This window comes from Lithobates pipiens, unplaced genomic scaffold (assembly GCF_037356315.1).
Source record: "Lithobates pipiens isolate NorthernLeopardFrog02 unplaced genomic scaffold, aLitPip1_a1.2 Scaffold_16, whole genome shotgun sequence".
In the NCBI taxonomy this organism is placed as follows: Eukaryota; Metazoa; Chordata; class Amphibia; order Anura; family Ranidae; genus Lithobates; species Lithobates pipiens.
In genome coordinates, this window is record NW_027507748.1 from 445683509 (window position 1) to 445703266 (window position 19758).

The window sequence follows — 19758 nt, forward strand, 5'->3', positions numbered from 1 at the left end:
AGTGATTAAATACATAATTTGTAATTATGGTAATTTGTTTTTGCATTTTTATACCATTTCGATTTTGTACAGCATATTTTTGAGTGTTATGTTGTACCTGTTGTAGAATGTACACAAGCATGACCGCCGTAATGTTTTTTTCAGTGTCTGCGGTTCTGAAGAAGCCTTGACTTTCATGTAATGTATAGACTTGAGTTATTATACACTTCTGGACGCTGTAATCATTTCTTTATTCTTGCTGTGTGATTGGTTTTAGGTTAATATTGAGTACATTTCTTTGTCACAATTTGTTAATTAATTATAATAAAAACTGATAGTTTTATTTTTATATATATATATATATATATATATATATATATATATATATATATATATATATATATATATATATATATATATAGTGTTGAACTGGATATGTATAAGCCCTTGTACACACGGTCGGACATTCAGACGGAAAATGTCTGATCGGACCATGTTGTTGGATAATCCGACCATGTGTGGGCTCCATTGGACTGTTTAGGTCGGAATATCCGACCGACAAAGTTTTAGAGCTGGGCTATACAATTTTCCGACAACATGATCCGATCGGACTTTGTCCGATCGTTTGTAGAGAATTCCGATCGGACAAAGTGCCACACATGCTCAGATCAAATTCCTAGACCAAAGCTATTAGCTACTAGCCTGAACGTAGTCCTGTCGTAACGAAATAACGTCATCACGTTCTGAATGATCAGATTTTCCGACAACTTTGTCCGACCGTGTGTATGCAACACCAGTTTCCCACAATATCCGACGGATTTGGTTGTCGTAATGTCCGACCATGTGTACAAGGGCTAAGGGTTCTTGCTGGGTGTCCATAAAATCCTTCTGTAGTACATGATTTCCTCTGGCTTTCCCTTTAAAAACCATTGCATGGTTGATTAGGTTTATGCTAGAACATTTTTTATTGAAAAAATAATAATAATTTATTTTTAATTAAAATGTCATTTTTAATACACATTAATACATCCCCACCATGATTGGGCCCAGTAGCCATAAAAGGTTTAAACAATACCTATATCTATATAATTTTACATGTTTATGTTTTGAAACTGTCCACAAGTCCTTTAGCAATATGGATAAAAGAGATAATTAGCAGGTGCAATTTCTGCTTTGTACATGCAAATGATGAATTAGGAACACATTTTGATGCTAGAACATATTGTTAAAAAATAAATATAATCTTTAAAATTATTCTTATCATAAGATCGTTTTCTGAGTAAAAATAATTGTATTTAAAATCTAAATTAAATTTAAAGTGACATCTTAATTGCCTAAAGTATCCCTGTCACCGAACTGTCATACCATCAAAAATATAGCAGTAAAAATAGGAGACATTATACTTACCTTTTTGGCAGCACATGTCTTGAAATACCTTTGGGATGCTTCTCCCTAGCCACAGCAAGTATTTGACAGGTTGAATGGGTCAAATAAGTGGTTCCTCCACTTCACACAGTGGGTTCAACTGCTTACTCGTATGTCCTGTAGTGGTGTACTAGGTGGTAGGAGGAACCACAGCATGTGGTAGGTACACACACAACCAAAAGTATTGAATACCTGTGATGGCTAGGGAGCAGCATTGCAGGTGCATTTCAGGACCCGGGGAGCTGGAAAAGTAAGTATAGTGCCTCTTCTTTAAGCAGTTTTTTTTTTGTGGTTTTCAATGTATAGTCACAGGGTCACTTTAAGCAAGTAATTTTTGACTTGTTTCGGTAAGCTATGTATTTTGTAGTGTTTTATATGTAAAATATTGTAAGAGAATTCTATAAAACCTAACCTATACAAAAATTCAACATCCTGTGTATCGTTGATTTGTAATCACTCATCGTACAGCTTTTCTGTTTGACTCAACTGATGATACTGTAAAAGAGGAGATATCTGATACTGAATCTTCATTATCTGAGGATATATAGTGTTCATCGAAATCTTGTTTCTGCTTGCACCGCTGGTAGAATTGCAAAGCACTGTTATATTTCTTCTCAGAAAGGCCAAAGCAGTGATAAGATTCTACATTGTGACACCTGAAAAAAATTAAAATATCAGTAAGAGGAAGTTGTTTTGTTAAAAGAAAAATAAAGAGGCTTTTTCGTGAATTACATTTTTATTTAATAAATGTATAAACTATTTGATGAAAGGTATAGTAATTTGTATACAACTCTTTATTTACAAAGCTTTCATGCTATCGTGTATGCTGGGGTTTCTAAAAAGAAAGTCCAACACTAGTTCTGCTCCGGTAGACTGTAAATGTACATGGATGCCACCTCTACTGTGAGAAGAAGGGGTTTGTACCAAACTCACACCAGCCCCCTGCTTGCTGATAGTTTTGTACAACAACTGTAAGATTCTTAGCTTAAAAGTAACAATCTTAAGATGAGTATACACATGCAGTTTTTTTTAACTTGAACCAGCAGGTGAATGAAAAAAAAACAAAACCTCACATTGTTTGGGTTGATGTGGAGATCTGTCAGTTTTTATTCAACCTGCTGGTTCAAGAAAAAAAAAACTGTACGTGTATATAGGTATATATATATATATATATATATATATATATATATATATATATATATATATATATATATATATATATATATCACCTGCCAGGCTATTGTAATGTGACAACCTCCACCACCAGAATGTACAGATCAGTGCTTCTAGCTACTGGCTGTAAGCGCTGATCGAATTTTTGGTCCATGTATACCCTGCTTAACCACCTGACATCCGTGCTATGGCCGAATGATGGCCACAGCGTGGATTTGAATTCCCAGGACAGCCTCCCCTGTGCACGCTCCCTGTGCGTGCCCTACAGGGCATGTGCGGAGCGGGCTGTGATCACAGAGTCACTGAGACTCGAGTGATCACCGATCTGAGTAAGGGGCCGGTCCCGGCCCCTTACCACGTGATCAGCTGTCAGCCAATGATAGCTGATCACATGATCAAAACAAAAGCTTGGCGATCGTTGTTTTTTTCTCCTCACACTGACAGTGGAGCAAAAAAAAAAAAGCCTATCACCGGCTCACCTTAAAGGGGCACCGGTCCCGAAATGGAATGCCTCATAATTGCCACCTATCAATGCCCACAAGTGCCATCTATCAATGCCCACAAGTGTCACCTATCTATGCCCATAAGTGCCACCAATCTATGCTCACAAGTGCCACCTATCAATGCCCACCAGTGGTGCCAATCAGTGCCACATTGAAGTGTTGCCTATCAGTGTAACCGATCAGTGCCCATCACCACCACCCATCAGTGCCCATCACTGCCACCCATCAGTACCCATGACTGCCACCCATCAGTGCCCATCACTTCCACCTCATCAGCGTACATCAATGAAGGACAAAAATTACCGGTTTTAAAATTGTATAACAAAATAAAACAATAAAAAATTTTTTTTAGTGTTTTTACTTTTTAACAAAAAATTAAAACCACGCAGGTGATCAAATACCACCAAAAGAAAGCTCTATTTGGGGGAAAAAATTATAAAAATGTCATTTGGGTACAGTGTTGTATGACCGTGCAATTGTCATTCAAAGTGCATCAGCGCTGAAAGCTGAAAATTGGTCTGGATAGGAGGGGGGTTTAAGTGCCCAGTAAGCAAGTGGTTAAGATCTCTTTTTCTCAATGTAAACATAATTATACGGTGTAAAATTATAGGCACTGTGCTTCTTCAGGTGTCACATAGACATTAGAGAGCCATGGCTTTGCAAACACTATCTGACTGACATGCTGCACATGTAATCAGCTATGAAACCAAGCATTTGATGGTTTGATAGTTTGGCTGACAGCTATCATAAGCACATTAGTAACAGTAACAGTTATCATTCAAAATGCCTTGATTGTAACGGTTTTGAGAAACAATGAAATTGGTGGGTTTAGTTCTGCTTTAAATCTGGATGTTTAGCTGTACTGAAGGTTATAATTTATTGTTATGGAGAGGATGAGCAACAATATTTCCAAACTTGTCTAAAGCTGGCCATACATGGATCAAAATTCGGGCCAGTTCATTTATCAATGGACTTGTGTACAACAGCCTGTCCCAAACGATCAGTGCTGTCAGCTATAGCTGCCAACACTGATCATTGGATTCTGACGGGGATGGCTCCATGCTGTCACAATACAATACCACAGAGAGAAGGATTTCCCCATACAGATTCAGTGTGTAGTTGGGGGAATCAGATTTTTATTTGCTCAACCTACTGTTTGAATGAAATAAAAGAAGAAAAAGATCAATGCATGAGCTACTTAAAGTGGTTGTAAAGCCCAAACATTTTTTTTAACCTAATGCATTCATTGCATTAATGTAGAAAATGTTTAGGTGCCAGCATCCCCCCTCCTCCACCCCCCTTTTTACTTACTTGAGCCCTCATTTGATCCAGTGCTGTGCATGTCTGCAGCTCTTCCCTCCCCTCACTTCCAGGTCTTGCTGGCTTTGCTGGGGCACTAGGAGCCATTGGCTCCCGGTACTGTCAATCAATGCCAGTGACAAGGGAGCGGGGCAGAGCCGAGTCCCACTGTCTGTGTCAATGAACGTAGCAGTAGGGCTCGGGTGCGAGCACGCATGAGTGCCCCAATGGGAAGCTGCTTTCCATGGGGGCATTAGACATAGGGGAGGGGCCAGGAATATCGTCGGGGGACCTGAAAAGAGGAGGTTTGCAGCTGCTCTGTGCAACTGCATTGCACAGAGCAGGTAAGTATAGACATGATTGTTATTTTTTTTAAAAATAGTAACCTTTACAATTACTTTCCCAACATTTTTCAGAGAGCAGACAACCAGTGTCTGTTTTGCCTCAGAAATCCAGCCATCTTATTTGAATGGTCACCTTATCTCCAGTGACACATAACAATCAGCTAAAATAATACATGTAAAAAACAAAGACCTAATGTCTAGGGGTATACTACAGTACAACCATAACAAAAGTTTATACTGCATCATCCAGATGATGCAGTGTAAAAAGAAATCCAAAGTATTTAACATTTAGTTTCATGTATTGGAGAAAATAAAGTGTGAAGAACACATATCAAGCCTATAATTTTAAGGGCCAGGTCACACCACAATTTCTGTGTTTTCTTGGAGCATTTTTGCATGTGTTCTATTGATGCATTCAGGGGTGTTTTTGATGCGTTTTTCTTCATCTCAATTGAGGGCATATGCATTCCAGTGTGTTGTTGATGTGCTTTGCTGCATTTTAGATGTAATACAGAAAAAATGCATGTTCTATTTTTGTTGACTGCACTGGAATGCATAGCACTAGTGTGAACTAGGGCCATTGGAATCTATGTAACACTGTCCATGCATTTTTTGAAGCAGAATAAAAATGCATCTGGCATAAACCACCCCTATACGTGTCTAGTATTCAAGGGATTATTTACATTATAAATGATAAATTAATACATTTATCAATTTTTGTTACCTCAACAGAGGAGACACATATAGGAGATTTCAGAGTATATTGAGGCACATTTATATAGGAACTGAACACTTTTGAAATGACTAGGATGAGGACTCTGCAATCAGGAATGGCCAATGTGGGGCTACAGAAATCGACCATATATACCAGAATACCACACAATAAAAAGGTAAATTACTGTATTCTTAAATTAGAATCTTTTCTGTGTGCCATCCTGTTTATACTGGCAATACATGTAATTGTTAAAAAAAAAAAAAACTACACTAAATATGTTTATATACTGCACCAAGTATCTCTTAGTGCCAGTTTACAAAGGGGCAACCCGACTTACAGCACAACTTTGCAAGGTGATTTGGAGGTGACGTCAGTGCGTCTTTGAGCAACTTACAACGCAACTTAAATTCGCCTCCAGGACAGGCGACTTTGGCTGTGGCCAATCACAGAATAATCAGCTCTGTGGGAGGGAGGGGGTTACCTGGGTAAATGTGGAAAGTACCTGGGTAAATTATTTTCTTTTTCCTGTAAAGTCACTTCAATATAAATGGAGATCCGACTTGGAGGAGACTTCCATTGAAATCTATAGGTACAAGTGTGACTTCAGTAGTGTACATTAAGACGGCACGTATTCACTTATATGGCTTTTCTTATGTCCAGTGACTTGGGGCGACTTGAGGACTTAGGAGTCAGATCCCAAGTTGCTGTAGTGTGAACCGGCACTTAGCAATTATAATATAAAAAAAGGAACTTACATTTTTTCATCACAAAAACATATCTGCAGCTTTCCTCCATTAACGCCAGTAATGACACCAGGAAGGAATGTGAGCGTAGATGGATTGGCCAGAGTCAGCACATGGTCACCAACACTGAGAATGTGTGGCTCGCTGAACTTCCCAAAAATCCACTCTATGTCTTGAGTAGTTGTTTTGCCATCTGACCATGAAATAATATACTCATTCCTGAGATCGGCACGCTTCAGTATTTCAGCTGAAATCATAAACAGTTATTATTCACAAGTGATGTTCACTTCCATTGTCCATGATTCTCTCACAATTTTATGATGTACAGCCACCAAGGTATTATGTAGCTTTATTTATTGAGATTAATGTGTGCTTCCCCAAATTTTGGTCTATATGATATGGGTAATCCTGAAAATGTACATACTTGCATTGGATGAATATTCCTTCATTAAATGCCTCTTTAGAAACATCACTTTTATTCAAAAAGAAGTGATTGATGCATCATTAAGGCAAAACCAGACTCAGAATGCCATATTGCCGTTCCCACTGGCACTCAATTAAGGGACCATCAAAGACTAGAATTTGACAGCCTTATTTTACCTTAATCTAAAAAGAATGGATATTGCTCCTTTACAGTGTAAATCCAGATTAAAGGTGCTAATGCAGAAGCAGGTGCATTGCACAGTTAGAGTTTTCTGCAAGCCTATATTTATACACTTTTCAATGACAATAAGCATGGCCTAAACACAAAGATCTGGTAGAGCATCCACCGATGTGATCTTCCATTACAGACAGGGGTTAATAGCTGCACATAATAACTCTGTAAGTGGACAGAAGGAGTAATTAGGCAGCAACAACCAGAACTACATCCAGATATTTAAATGCATACTAATCAGCTGTGGGAATAGCTTTCAAGCCATACAGATGGTTCTTATTGGCAAATATCTACAGTGGTATAATCTGCCTTATTAATTAGCCAATGAATTAATAACATACAGACAAACATAAATATATTAAAGTTCCTTCTACTTGTAGAAGTGTGTAATGCCACACCAAGAAAGTATGGGAGGTGCCATTGTTGACCCCTCCATCAGAAAATACTATTTTTCTCTAACTTTACAAGTAGGCTTCACAATGCTATTGGTAACTGTTCTAAATCGATGTTTTAAATATTGTGTAATTATTCACATTTGTGAAATAAAATTGTTTATTACACTTTTACTTCAAATAGTTACTATAGAGTATAAAAACATACACTACTATACAAAAGTTTTAGGCAGGTGTGAAGAAATGCTGTAAAGTAAGAATGCTTTCAAAAATATTTATTTTAATTGTTGATTTGTATCAATTTACAAAATGCAAAGTAAGTATACAATGAAAAATCTAAATCAAATCAATATTTGGTGTGACTATCCTTTGGCTTCAAACCAGCATCAATTCTTACACATGTACACTTTGTACACTTGCACAAAGTCATGGATTTTGTAGGATTAGAGTCAGGTGTATGATCAACCAATTATACCAAGCAGGTGTTAATGATCATCACTTTAATTTTTAGGTTAAAAACACAGTCACAGTCAACTGAAACAGAAACTGCAATGTAGGAGGCTTGAAACTGGGTGAGGAACAGCCAAACTCTGCTTCTAAAGTGAGGTTGTGGAACATATTGGAAGACAGTTTAATTTCACAGCTCATACACCAAGGATACTGCTACAGAAAGGTCTCTCCCAGGCAAATATATCACAGCCGACTAGGGGTTCCAAGGTGTGCTTCTCAAGCTCTTTTGAAGAAGCACAAAGAAATGGGCAACACCGAGGACTATAGACACAATGGTTGGTCAAGGAAACTTAATGCAGCAGATGAAAGACACATCATGTTTACTTCCCTTTGACATAGAAAGATGTGCAGCAGTGCAATCAGCACAGAACTGTGGGACCCAAGTACATCCATCTACCAACTGGAGAAGTCTGACCAGAAGTGGTCTTCATAGAAAAATTGCAGCCAAGAAGTTACACCTCAGATGTGGAAACAAGGATATATGGCAAAACTATACAATAAAGCATAGGAACTGCTGAAAAAATGGCAGCAGGTGCTCTGGACTGATGAGTCAAAATTTGAAATATTTGGCTGTAGCCAGACACAGTTTGTTCGCTGTGGGGCTAGAGAGCGGTACACTAATGAGTGTCTGCAGGAAACAGTGAAGCATGGTGGAGGTTCCTTGCAAGTTTTTGGCTGCATTTCTGAAAATGGAGTTGGAGAATTTGTCAGGATCAATGGTATCTTCTATGCTGAGAAATATAGGCAGATATTTATTCATGAGGTTATACCACCAGGGAGGCTTGTGATTGGCTCCAAATTTATTCTGCAGCAGGAAAATGACCCCAAATATACAGCCAATGACATTAAGAATTACCTTTAGCATAAAGAAGAACAAGTCCTGGAAGTGATGATCCCCTCCCAGAGCCCTGATCTCAACATCATTAAGTCTGTCTGAGATTACATGAAGAGACAGAAAGATTTGAGGAAGCCTACATTCACAGAAGATCTGTGGTTAGCTCTCCATGATGTTTGGAATAACCTACCTTTCTTCAAAAACTGTGTACTAGAGGAATTGGTGCTATTTTAAAGGCAAAGGGTGGTCACACCAAATATTGAATTAATTTGGATTCTCTTCTGTCCATTTATTTTCCATCTTGTTAATTGATAAAAAAAACAATTAACACTTCTATTTCTGAAAGCATTGTTAATTGACAGTATTTTTTCACATCTGCCTAAAACTTTTGCACAGCAGTGTAGGTACAAACTATATCAGGGTGACCATATTTTCAACACTATAAATAGCAGCATCTTATAGAGTCTTATTTTTTTTCATGTACTTGCGCAGTCACGCTGGAACAGAAAGGGGCCACCCCCAAAACTGTTCCCACAAAGTGTCTTGGAATCCTGAGGCCTTAAAAGTTCCCTTCATTGGAACTAAGGGGCCAAGCCCAACCCCTGAAAAACAACCCCTCACCATAATCCCACCTCCACTAAATGATTTGGACCAGTGCACAAAGCAAGGTCCATAAAGACATGAATGAGCAAGTTTGGGGTGGAGAAACTTGAGAGTCCCTCAACCCGATAGAACACCTTTAGGATGAATTAGAGCAGAGAATGCAAGCCAGGCCTTCTTGTCCAACATCAGTGCCTAACCTCACAAATGCGCTTCGGGAGGAATGGTCAAACTTTCTCATAGACACACTCCTAAACCTGGTGGACAGCCTTACCAGAAGAGTTAAAGTTGTTATAGCTGCAAAGGGTAGACCAACTCAATATTAAACACTATTACCTAAGACTGGGAAGCCACTAAAGTTCAAAGGCAGGTTACATAGTTACATAGTTACATAGTAAGGTTGAATAAAGACACCAGTCCATCCAGTTCAACCTGAGTGAGTGCCTACAATTGTCCCTATCCCTGTACATTGCACACTCACATCGGTCCCTGCCCTCAAGGAGCCCACAATCCAAGGTCCCTATTCATATACTAGAGCCAATTTTTGGACGGAAGCCAATTAACCTACCTGCATGTCTTTGGAGTGTGGGAGGAAACTGGAGTACCCGGAGGAAACCCACGCAGGCACAGGGAGAACATGCAAACTCCAGGCAGGTAGTGTCGTCGCTGGGATACGAACCAGCGACCCTTTTTACTGCTAGGTGAGAGTGCTACCCACTACACCACTGTGCCGCCCTGTCCCAATACTTTTGGTAATATAGTGTATATAAGACTTCATGCACATTTGAGCTCCAATGTTGCTTTTACAGGCATTTAAGCTTTTTTTTTTTTTTTTCTCTGCCTCTAAACTCTCTTCCACGTTAACCTAGGTGTCCATGTACAGTACACTATGGACGTTTACAGGAGTTTAGAGGCAGAAAAAAAAAAACACCTGAACACGAACAGGTGTCTAAATGCACATTCATGCAAGGCGCTTTTAGCACTTGAATGTTTTTTATTTCATGGTCAGAATACTTTTTTTTTTTTCCGCCAATGAAATGTATAAACACCCAAAGCCTTGATCAGTCTAAACACTCTTGAAAAAACTTGGCTTAGGAGCGTTTTAGCAGCTGCTTTTCTCTTGCGAGGAAAAAAGCATTTAGAAGAGCCCCAGTGTGCATGAGGCCTTAATATGTTATGAAACATCTATTACCCTATTTTCCAGAAAATAAGACCTAGCATGATTGTCAGAGAGGGCTGCAATATAAGCCCTACCCCCCAAATAAGCCCTAGTAGGTCTTATTTTCAGGGTAGGGCTTAATTTCGGGGGAAACAGGGTAACATATAAAGCAGATAATACAGTGCACCCACTTATCAATGAACTAATATACTCACACTAATACCACAACTGGTTAAAGACACATATATAGGAAATTATAGAAAACAAAGTTTTTTTTTAACCTAATAAAAATGAACAGTAAAATACTAATGTGGACCCTGCTCATTAAAGTCACCAATGTTCCTGCTTAGAACATTTCTCAATCATCCAGATTTGTCTTACCTAAATGAAATGTGCCATTCTCATCGTTCCTGGCAATGACTGGCTGCCCAACCCATCGCTCTTGGCATTGCAAGATGTATGCAGTAGCACGCTCATACTTGTCAGGATTTATCAGGTAAACTTGTTCTCTTGGAACGATTGCTTCACTATCATCATCGTATTGTATCTAATAATATTATAAGTAGCAAAACACATTTCATTTTAAAATCCAGTTTTACAGAATGAAAAAAAAACAAAAAAAAAACTATCAGCTTTACATCAACTGCATACATTATAAAACCTTTAGCAAACATATTGACATTGCTTAGTAATGCTGTTTAGATATTGAAACTGACCATTCTAGAGCACCTGATTAGTGATCAAAATAATTGGGAGGTTGTGTCTTTACTATATTTACATGCTTTAGTTCCAGTAATGTATTAATGTAATCGCTTACATATGTATATTTGCATTTGGACTCTTGCCCTGTTAGCAGGGGCATTGCTAGGGCTACAAAAGATCTGGGGCTAAAGCCCATAGCAGCAGAGTTAAGAAAGTCATACGCTTGGGCGGGCATACGCATGTATATACTATATGTGTGTGTATATATCCCCTTACATCAGGGTCCCCAGAGAGCCCCCCTTACATCAGGGTCCCCAGAGAGCCCCCTTAAATCAGGGTCCCTAGAGAACCTCCCCCTTAAATCAGGGTCCCCAGAGAGCCCCCTTAAATCAGAGTCCCCACAGAGCCCCCCTTAAATCAGGGTCCACAGAGAGCCCCCTTAACCCTTTAAAGTCCACATTTTTCAATGAGTTAGCTTGACTCAAAATGTGCGTTACCAAACATTGGAGCAGAACGTTGAAGGGTTAAATCAGGGTCCCCAGAGAGCCCCCCCCCCTTAAATCAGGGTCCCCAGAGAGCCCCCACCTACATCAGGGTCCCCAGAGAGCTTCCCCTCCCCTTGGGGACCCCTGCAGAGACTCAGGGCTATAGACTCAAAAGCCCCCCCCCCCCCCCCAGTGACGCCACTGCCTGTTAGTTGTCACTTTTGAAGAAAGTTGGAATATTTGGTTTTGTCTCTGCAAGCATATCACGCAGGCAGCTTTCTGCATTCTGTTTAAAAGGAGTAAGCCGCAACATATTTGTATATCATAAGAACACAAATGTTGCACATTATGAAAGATTTTGAACCTGTTTGCATTAAAGCCCATTGTGGCGAAATGAGTGCATGATGTCAGTTTTGTCCTTACCGCCACTTTAAGATCAGGAGTACATTTCACAATAAGTCCTGGACAGTAGCTCCCAGGAAGCAAAGGGTGTGGTCCAATCACATGATCACCTTCCTATAAGTACAATGAAAAGTATGTTACATTTTATAATGTATTAGTAATGCCATTATATGTGATAGCAATTCAATGCCAGTTTTAAAAAATGTAATATGTAATACATGATTGTTTGTAATAAGTTTATGCTTCCATTGACAGTAAGCAATGTTTACAAAATCCTGCCAGCTCAAGAATGCCTATACAAAAGCAAGGACATTTTCAGGGTAATGGCAAGTCTGATTAATTTCATGTGAAGAGAAACATCAACAACATGTAAAGAAATGCAGTGCCTTTAAAAAGTATTCATACCCCTTGACGTTTCCCATGTTTTTCATGTTACAACCAAAAACGTAAATTTATTTATTGCGATTTTATGTGATAGACCAACACAAAGTGGCACATAATTGTGAAGTGGAAGGAAATTGATAAATGGTTTTCAAAATGTTTTACAAATAAATATGTGAAAAGTGTGGCGTGTATTTGTATTCAGTCCCCCTGAGTCAATACTTTGTAGAACCATTCGCTGCAATTACAGCTGTAAGTCTTTTTTGGTATGTTTTCACCAGCTTTGCACATCTAAAAAGTTACATTTTTGCCCATTCTTCTTTGCAAAATAGCTCAAGCTCTGTCAGATTGGATGGAGAGGGTCTGTGAACAGCAATTTTAAAGGTCTTGTTACAGATTCTCAATTGGATTTAGTGAGGTCAGGCACTGATGTTGGACAAGAAGGCCTGGCTCACAGTCTCTGCTCTAATTCATCCCAAAGGTGTTCTATCGGATTGAGGTTAGGACTCTGTGCAGGCCAGTCACGTTCCTCCACCCTCAACTCACTCATCCATGTCTTTATTGACCTTTCTTTGTGCATTTCTTTGTGCACTGGTGCGCAGTCGTGTTGGAACAGGAAGGGGCCACCCCCAAACTGTTCTCATAAAGTTGGGAGCATAAAATTGTCCAAAATGTCTTGGCATGCTGACACCTTAAGAGTTCTCTTTACTGGAACTAAGGGGCCAAGCCCAACTCCTTAAAAACAACCCCCCACCATAATCCCCCCTCCACCAAAATGATTTGGACCAATGCACAAAGCAAGGTCCATAAAGTCATGGATGAGCAAGTTTAGGGTGGAGGGACTTGACTGGCCTCCTGACCTCAACATGATAGAACATCTTTGGGATGCATTAGTGTGGAGACTGAAAGCCAGGCCTTCTGTTCCAAAATGCGCTTCTGGAAAAATGGTCAAACATTCCCATAGACAGACTCCATAACCTTGCAGACAGATTTCAAGAAGAGTTGAAGCTGTTATAGCTGCAAATGGTGGGCCAACTCAATATTGAACCCTACGGACTAAGAATGGGATGCCATTAAACCTGGTATTTCTTGAATGTCACAAACAAAGCTTTCTGTGTGAAAAGATTATTCTCATTTAACAGGGTAGGTTCTACTGAGGTGGCTCAGCCAACTTCAATGTGTTTGTAATAAAAAATCTGACCCCTGTATAAGGTATGGCTTAGGTTAAATGTTTGTAATTCAAGCGTATTTTGTGGGTACAAGGGCCGTGTCTAATATGTGCAGTAAGTACTGTGAGATGGCTCAGACTCTCGTAAACCATGGCCCTTTAAACCATGCCCAGTATCCATTAACCACTTTCAGACCGGACCAATTTGCTGTTCAAAGACCAGACCACTTTTTGCGATTCGGCACTGCGTCGCTTTAACTGACAATTGCGCGGTCATGCGACGTGGCTCCCAAACAAAATTGACGTCCTTTTTTTCCCACAAATAGAGCTTTCTTTTCGTGGTATTTGATCACCCCTGCGGTTTTTATTTTTTGCGCTATAAACAAAAATAGAGCGACAATTTTGAAAAAAACGCATTACTTTTTACTTTTTGTTATAATAAATATCCCCCAAAAATATATAAAAAAACATTTTTTTCCCTCAGTTTAGGCCGATACGTATTCTTCTACATATTTCTGGTAAAAAAAATCGCAATAAGCGATTATTGATTGGTTTGCGCAAAAGTTATAGCGTTTACAAAATAGGGATAGTTTTATAGCATTTTTATTAATAATTTTTTATTATTATTTTTTGCTAGTAATGCGGCGATCAGCGATTTTTATTGTGACTGCGACATTGTGGGGGACCCATCGGACATTTTTGACACATTTTTGGGACCATTGTCATTTATACAGTAATCACTGCTATATAAATGCAGTGATTCCTGTGTAAATGACACTGGCAGTGAAGGGGTTAACCAGTGGGTGGCAGTGTAGGGGTTAAGTGTTCCTAGGGGTGTGTTACTAACTGTGGGGGGGTTGGGCATTCATTTAGTGAACACTGATCTCTGCTCCAATCACATGGAGCAGAGATCAGCGTCACTAGTTGCTAGGCAGAATGGAGAAATGCTGTTTACAACGGCATTTCTGCATTTGGCCGCTCCGTGAGACGATCGCGGGTATGCCCGCGGCGATCGAGTCCGCGGGTCCTGCGACCAGACTCACGGGGGTCCCGATGGCAGGGCGGCAAATTTAAAGGGACGTACATGTACGCCCATTTGCCTGCCCGTGCCATTCTGTCGACGTACATCGTCGTGCGCTGGTCGGCAAGTGGTTAAATAATCATGCCCAATGTTACCTGTGGCATATGAAGCACACCACTCTCATTTTTTGGTGGGCCCCAGTGTCTTAGTCCACGCCTGACTCTTTGTATGCTAGGCATGAAAGCCATCCTGACTCTTTTACATATTAAAATGTAAGTACAGATACTAATTCTGCAATATACTTCACAGTCTCTTTTATCTGCATGGCAGTGATGTATAGTTAACAGCCTGCAAGTTATTGAAATAGACTAAAATATGCAACAGTTTAAATTTCTTCCATTAAGGATGCTTTTAGTCCATTATTCTGAACACTGACACAAGAGATGCAAGGTAACATTAAAAGTCCCCACAGAGTGGAAAATGGCTGCATCATTATCCAAATGTTCCTGTTATCACAAAGAAAACTATTTAAAATTCCACTGATGGATTTTTAAAGTTTATTTCTTTTACTTTACAAGGATATTATATGGAGAGTATTGCAAGATAGATTGACATTATAATTTTACATGAAAAAAAAAGTTAAAAAGTAAAAAAAAAAGAAATAGACTAAAGCATGCACCAGAAGGCACATGCAAATACTGATGGATTTGTAAAGTTTATTTCTTTTACTGTACAAGGATATTATATGGAGAGTATTGCAAGATAGACTCACATTATAATTTTACATGAAAAAAAATGTTAAAAAGTAAAAAAAAATGAAAAAATTGACTGAAGCATACACCAGAAGGCACATACAAATATTGATAGATTTTTAAATGTATTTATTTTATTTTACAAGGATATTATATGGAGAGTATTGCAAGATAGACTGACATTACTTTTTAAAAAAAATTTCATCTAAAAATTATAATGTGAGTCTATCTTGCAATACTCTCCATATAATATCCTTGTAAAGTAAAAGAAAGAAACTTTAAAAATCCATTAGTTTTTGCATGTGCCTTCTGGTGCATGCTTTAGTCAATTTATTTTTTATTTTATTTTTTTACTTTTTAACATTTTTTTCATGTAAAATTATAAAAAAGAAAATTTGATCAAAGCACGCACCAGAAGGCACCTGCAAATACTGATGGATTTTTAAAGTTTATTTCTTTTACTTTACAAGGATATTATATGGAGAGTATTGCAAGATAGACTCACATTATAATTTTACATGAAAAAAAAAATGTTAAAAAGTAAAAAATAAAAATAAAAAATTGACTGAAGCATGCACCAGAAGGCACACGCAAATATTGATGGATTTTTAAATGTATTTATTTTATTTTACAAGGATATTATATGGAGAGTATTGCAAGATAGACTGACACTACTTTTTAACATTTTTTTCATGTAAAATTATAATGTCAGTCTATTTTGTAATACTATTCATATAATATCCTTGTAAAGTAAAATAAATAAACTTTAAAAATGCATCAGTATTTGTGCGTGCCTTCTGGTGCATGCTTTAGTCAATTTTCTTTTTTCTTTTTTTTTTTTTACTTTTTAACATTTTTTCATGTAAAAATTATGAAAAGAAAACTTGACTAAAGCATGCACCAGAAGACACATGCAGATACTGATGGATTTTTAAAGTTTATTTCTTTTACTTTACAAGGATATTATGTGGAGAGTATTGCAAGATAGACTGACATTATAATTTTACATGGAAAAAATGTTAAAAAGTAAAAAAATAAATAAAAAATAAAAAAGTGACTAAAGCATGCACCAGAAGGCACACACAAATACTGATGGATTTTTAAAGTTTCTTTCTTTTACTTTACAAGGATATTATATGGAGAGTATTGCAAGATAGACTGACATTACTTTTTAACATTTTTTTCATGTAAAAATTATAATGTGAGTCTATCTTGCAACACTCTCCATATAATATCCTTGTAAAGTAAAAGAAATAAACTTTAAAAATCCATCAGTATTTGCATGTGCCTTCTGGTTCATGCTTTAGTCACATTTTTTTTTTTTACTTTAACATTTTTTTCATGTAAAATTATAAAAAGAAAATTTGACTAAAGCATGCACCAGAAGGCACATGCAATTTTATATATAATCATTAAGTGTGAGATGGATTGACATTATCATCTTACATGAAAAGATGGTAAGAAGGTAAAAAGTAAGACTAAAGCATGCACCAGAAGGCACACATAATTTTATATATACACATAACCAAAAGCAAGCTGATTCCAAGTCAAGGGAGGATTTGGATTCTTCATGGGTTCAGGTTATTGACAACTAATAGAGATGAGTACAAATCAGCTAATAGGATCAGCTATGATATATGGAGATATATAATATCTTATTAATATCTCTAACAGGAGGCAGCAAATGGTATACTGGTAAAATACTCTTTTGTTTTTATTTTTAAAAGATTAGGGCCACTTTTTAATAAATCAAAACCATGCATGTCTGGTATAAAAATCACCGAATGTTTTTGTCAGTATCTTTGTTCACTGCCTAATGCCACGTACACACGATCGGAATTCTCGTCAGAAAAAGCTCTGATGGTTTTTCGCTTCTCGGAATTTCGCTCAAACTGTCTTGCCTACACACGGTCACACCAAACTCCGACGGTCAATAACACCACGACAAACACATTTGACGGCACTATAAAAGGGAAGTTTAATGCTTCCGAGCATGCGTCGAATTGTTTCCGACCATGCATCGGAATTTTGCGTGTTGGAATTGCATACACACGTTCGAAAAATCCGAAAGAAAGGTTTTCCGTCGGAAAAATTAAGAACAGGCTCTCAATCTAAAGACCGACGGAAACGCAGAGAGAAAAAGACCGATGGGCATACTCATGGTCGGAAAATCCGATGAAAAGCTTCCATTGGACTGTTTCCATTGGAAATTCCTGCCGTGTGTACGCGGCAAAACAGTGTTTTGGAATTTTACCAGTGGTGTGCTTCCACATCCACGATGTTTATTAATCCAATGAATATAAAATGTTTTAAAGCCTTTCATCATTATTGGCTTTTTTGTCTTCCTGTGAAAGGTGTTGGCCAATGGGTCTTCCACTAACCAGCCCAATGAGGAGCATCTGATGTCAGTGACATATAAGTGTAGGGAGGAAATAACTGTAGTGGCTAATTTACAAGAGCAATGGAACATACATATGTTCAAGAAGTTGTGAAATGCAGCAGTTTGGGGACAATGTGATGCTCAACAGAGGATAGTAAAAATGTATGGGGAATGTTCACACACCCATGATAGGAATTGTAGTTCTGCAGAAGCTGGTAGGGGTAGGTTATCCAGCTTTGTAACAAAATTGCAAATACTTATATTGCCTATATGGAAACACTCCACTTGCCATTGCTGACATTGGATTCTGAAGTATAAGGATAAAGAGTATACTAATCTTTACATTTGTTCCAGGTTAATTACTTAGAACATATTGAAGACAAGGCACCAGCACAACATCCAGCCAACTAGCATTTTCAAAAGCAGGTCAACAATAGCTTCCCTATATCACACATGCCACATGTTTTCTTGAAGTCTCTAACACTGGGATTGGAATAATGTGAGCAACTGGACAAGGCTGATAATTCAAATCTGTGGTGTGCACAATACTGTGATAATTGCACACATAGTAAATAGGATGTAACCTCAAAATTTTGAAACTTGATAGAAAATTAGATGTTCTTTTGTCAGTGCAATGCTTGATCTGTGTGACTACACCAAAACAGTGGCTACCAGCAGGCCCAGACTGGGACAAAAAACAGGCCCGGGCAATTTAGACTGAGCAGCCAATTTTCCAGCAACCACCCGTTCGCGAGGGCGGTTGGTGACGGGATAATCACGGAGTCGGTCCTCCGCACTCTAATGTGGCATTGTGATATAAAGGGGACAGCACTGTAAAGGAAACTGTAATGATTACAGTCCCCCTTTTCAGTGCAGTTCCCTTTTCATCACAGTGCCCCTACCAATCACAGCGCCCCATCACAGTGCCCCTACCAATCACAGTCCTCCATCACAGTGCCCCTACCAATCACAGCGCCCCATCACAGTGCCCCTACCAATCACAGCCCTCCATCACAGTGCCCCTACCAATCAGAGCCCTCCATCACAGTGCCCCTACCAATCACAGACCCCCATCACAGTGTCCCTTGCAGTCATGCCCCCCTCTCTGCCTCCCCTGCGCAGTCCTACCTTTGGCAGGGCAGAGGCAGGATTCAGCCTGTGTGTCCTCTACAGGCTCTCCCACCCCTCCATTGATGTCATCCTATCAGCAAAGTAGGGTGCGGGAGGAGCTGTAGAGCTGGATCCTATTAACAAACGGGTGATTACCCACTTGTTGATGTGAAAATAATCCTGCTCTCTGTGCAGATCTCCAGGTCCTCCCGCCCCCTACTCTGCTGATAGGATGATATTGTTGGAAGGGTGGGAGAGCCAGTAGAGGACACACAGGCATAGCCGCATAGTATCCCCCTCTCTCAAGCACTCTGTATATCAGATCTATGTCAGTAGAACACTCTCTCATATAATGATGGGGTTGGCTTTAAATGCTGTGACCATCTTTTTTCCATCTATAATATTTTAGGTTCCCATATTTTTCTTTTTTCCCCTCTTTCTGGGTTTTTATTCTTCGTGTTCTTTCATTTTTATAATTTATTTATTATTATTTTTATTTCTTCTTTTTTTTTTCCTTTTCTTTTTATTATTATTTATATATATTTTTTATAATTTTTATTTTATTTTTATATTTATTAATATTTTTATTTTTTCTTAGTTCATTTTCTTTACTTTTTTTTTAAAGTTAATTTTCCAACATTTTTCTCAGTTTCACCTTATCCTCTTAATTTGTCTATTTTTCACACTCATTTTTTTCTTTTTTACTATTCTCATTTCTCTTCTTTTTTTATTTTTCACTCGTATTTTTCTCTTATTTTCCTCTCCTTTGTCTCTTTTTTTTCTCTCTTTTTCTTTATATATCCCCCCTTTTTTTCTATCCGTTCTTCTTCCCACCTTCCCCTCTTATTCCCCCTTTCTTATCTCCTTTTTGCCGCCATTTATCTTTATCTATTTACACTTTCCTCCTGTGTCCTCTATTACTCCCCGGACTGCCTTCTCATTTACCTGTTTTCCTTCCTTGTGTCTCCTTTCCTTGTATGCACTCTGAATTGGCTTGACATCTCACGTTTACGTCCATTCAAAGC

At 38.4% G+C, this 19758-nt stretch overlaps 1 protein-coding gene across 1 annotated transcript in view; it reads right to left on the bottom strand.

The window, feature by feature from the left end:
• Window positions 1-920: 920 nt before the first annotated feature.
• Window positions 921-19758, bottom strand: part of VWA3B (von Willebrand factor A domain containing 3B) — a 239170-nt gene continuing 220332 nt past the window's right edge. Inside the window, exons 32-35 of the mRNA XM_077482767.1 lie at window positions 11943-12035; window positions 10714-10879; window positions 6194-6428; window positions 921-2060 (exon numbers count right to left, since the gene is read on the bottom strand). Coding sequence (XP_077338893.1) covers window positions 1862-2060; window positions 6194-6428; window positions 10714-10879; window positions 11943-12035 — 693 coding nt within the window. The 3' untranslated portion in view covers window positions 921-1861. The remainder of the gene's footprint in view (window positions 2061-6193; window positions 6429-10713; window positions 10880-11942; window positions 12036-19758) is intronic.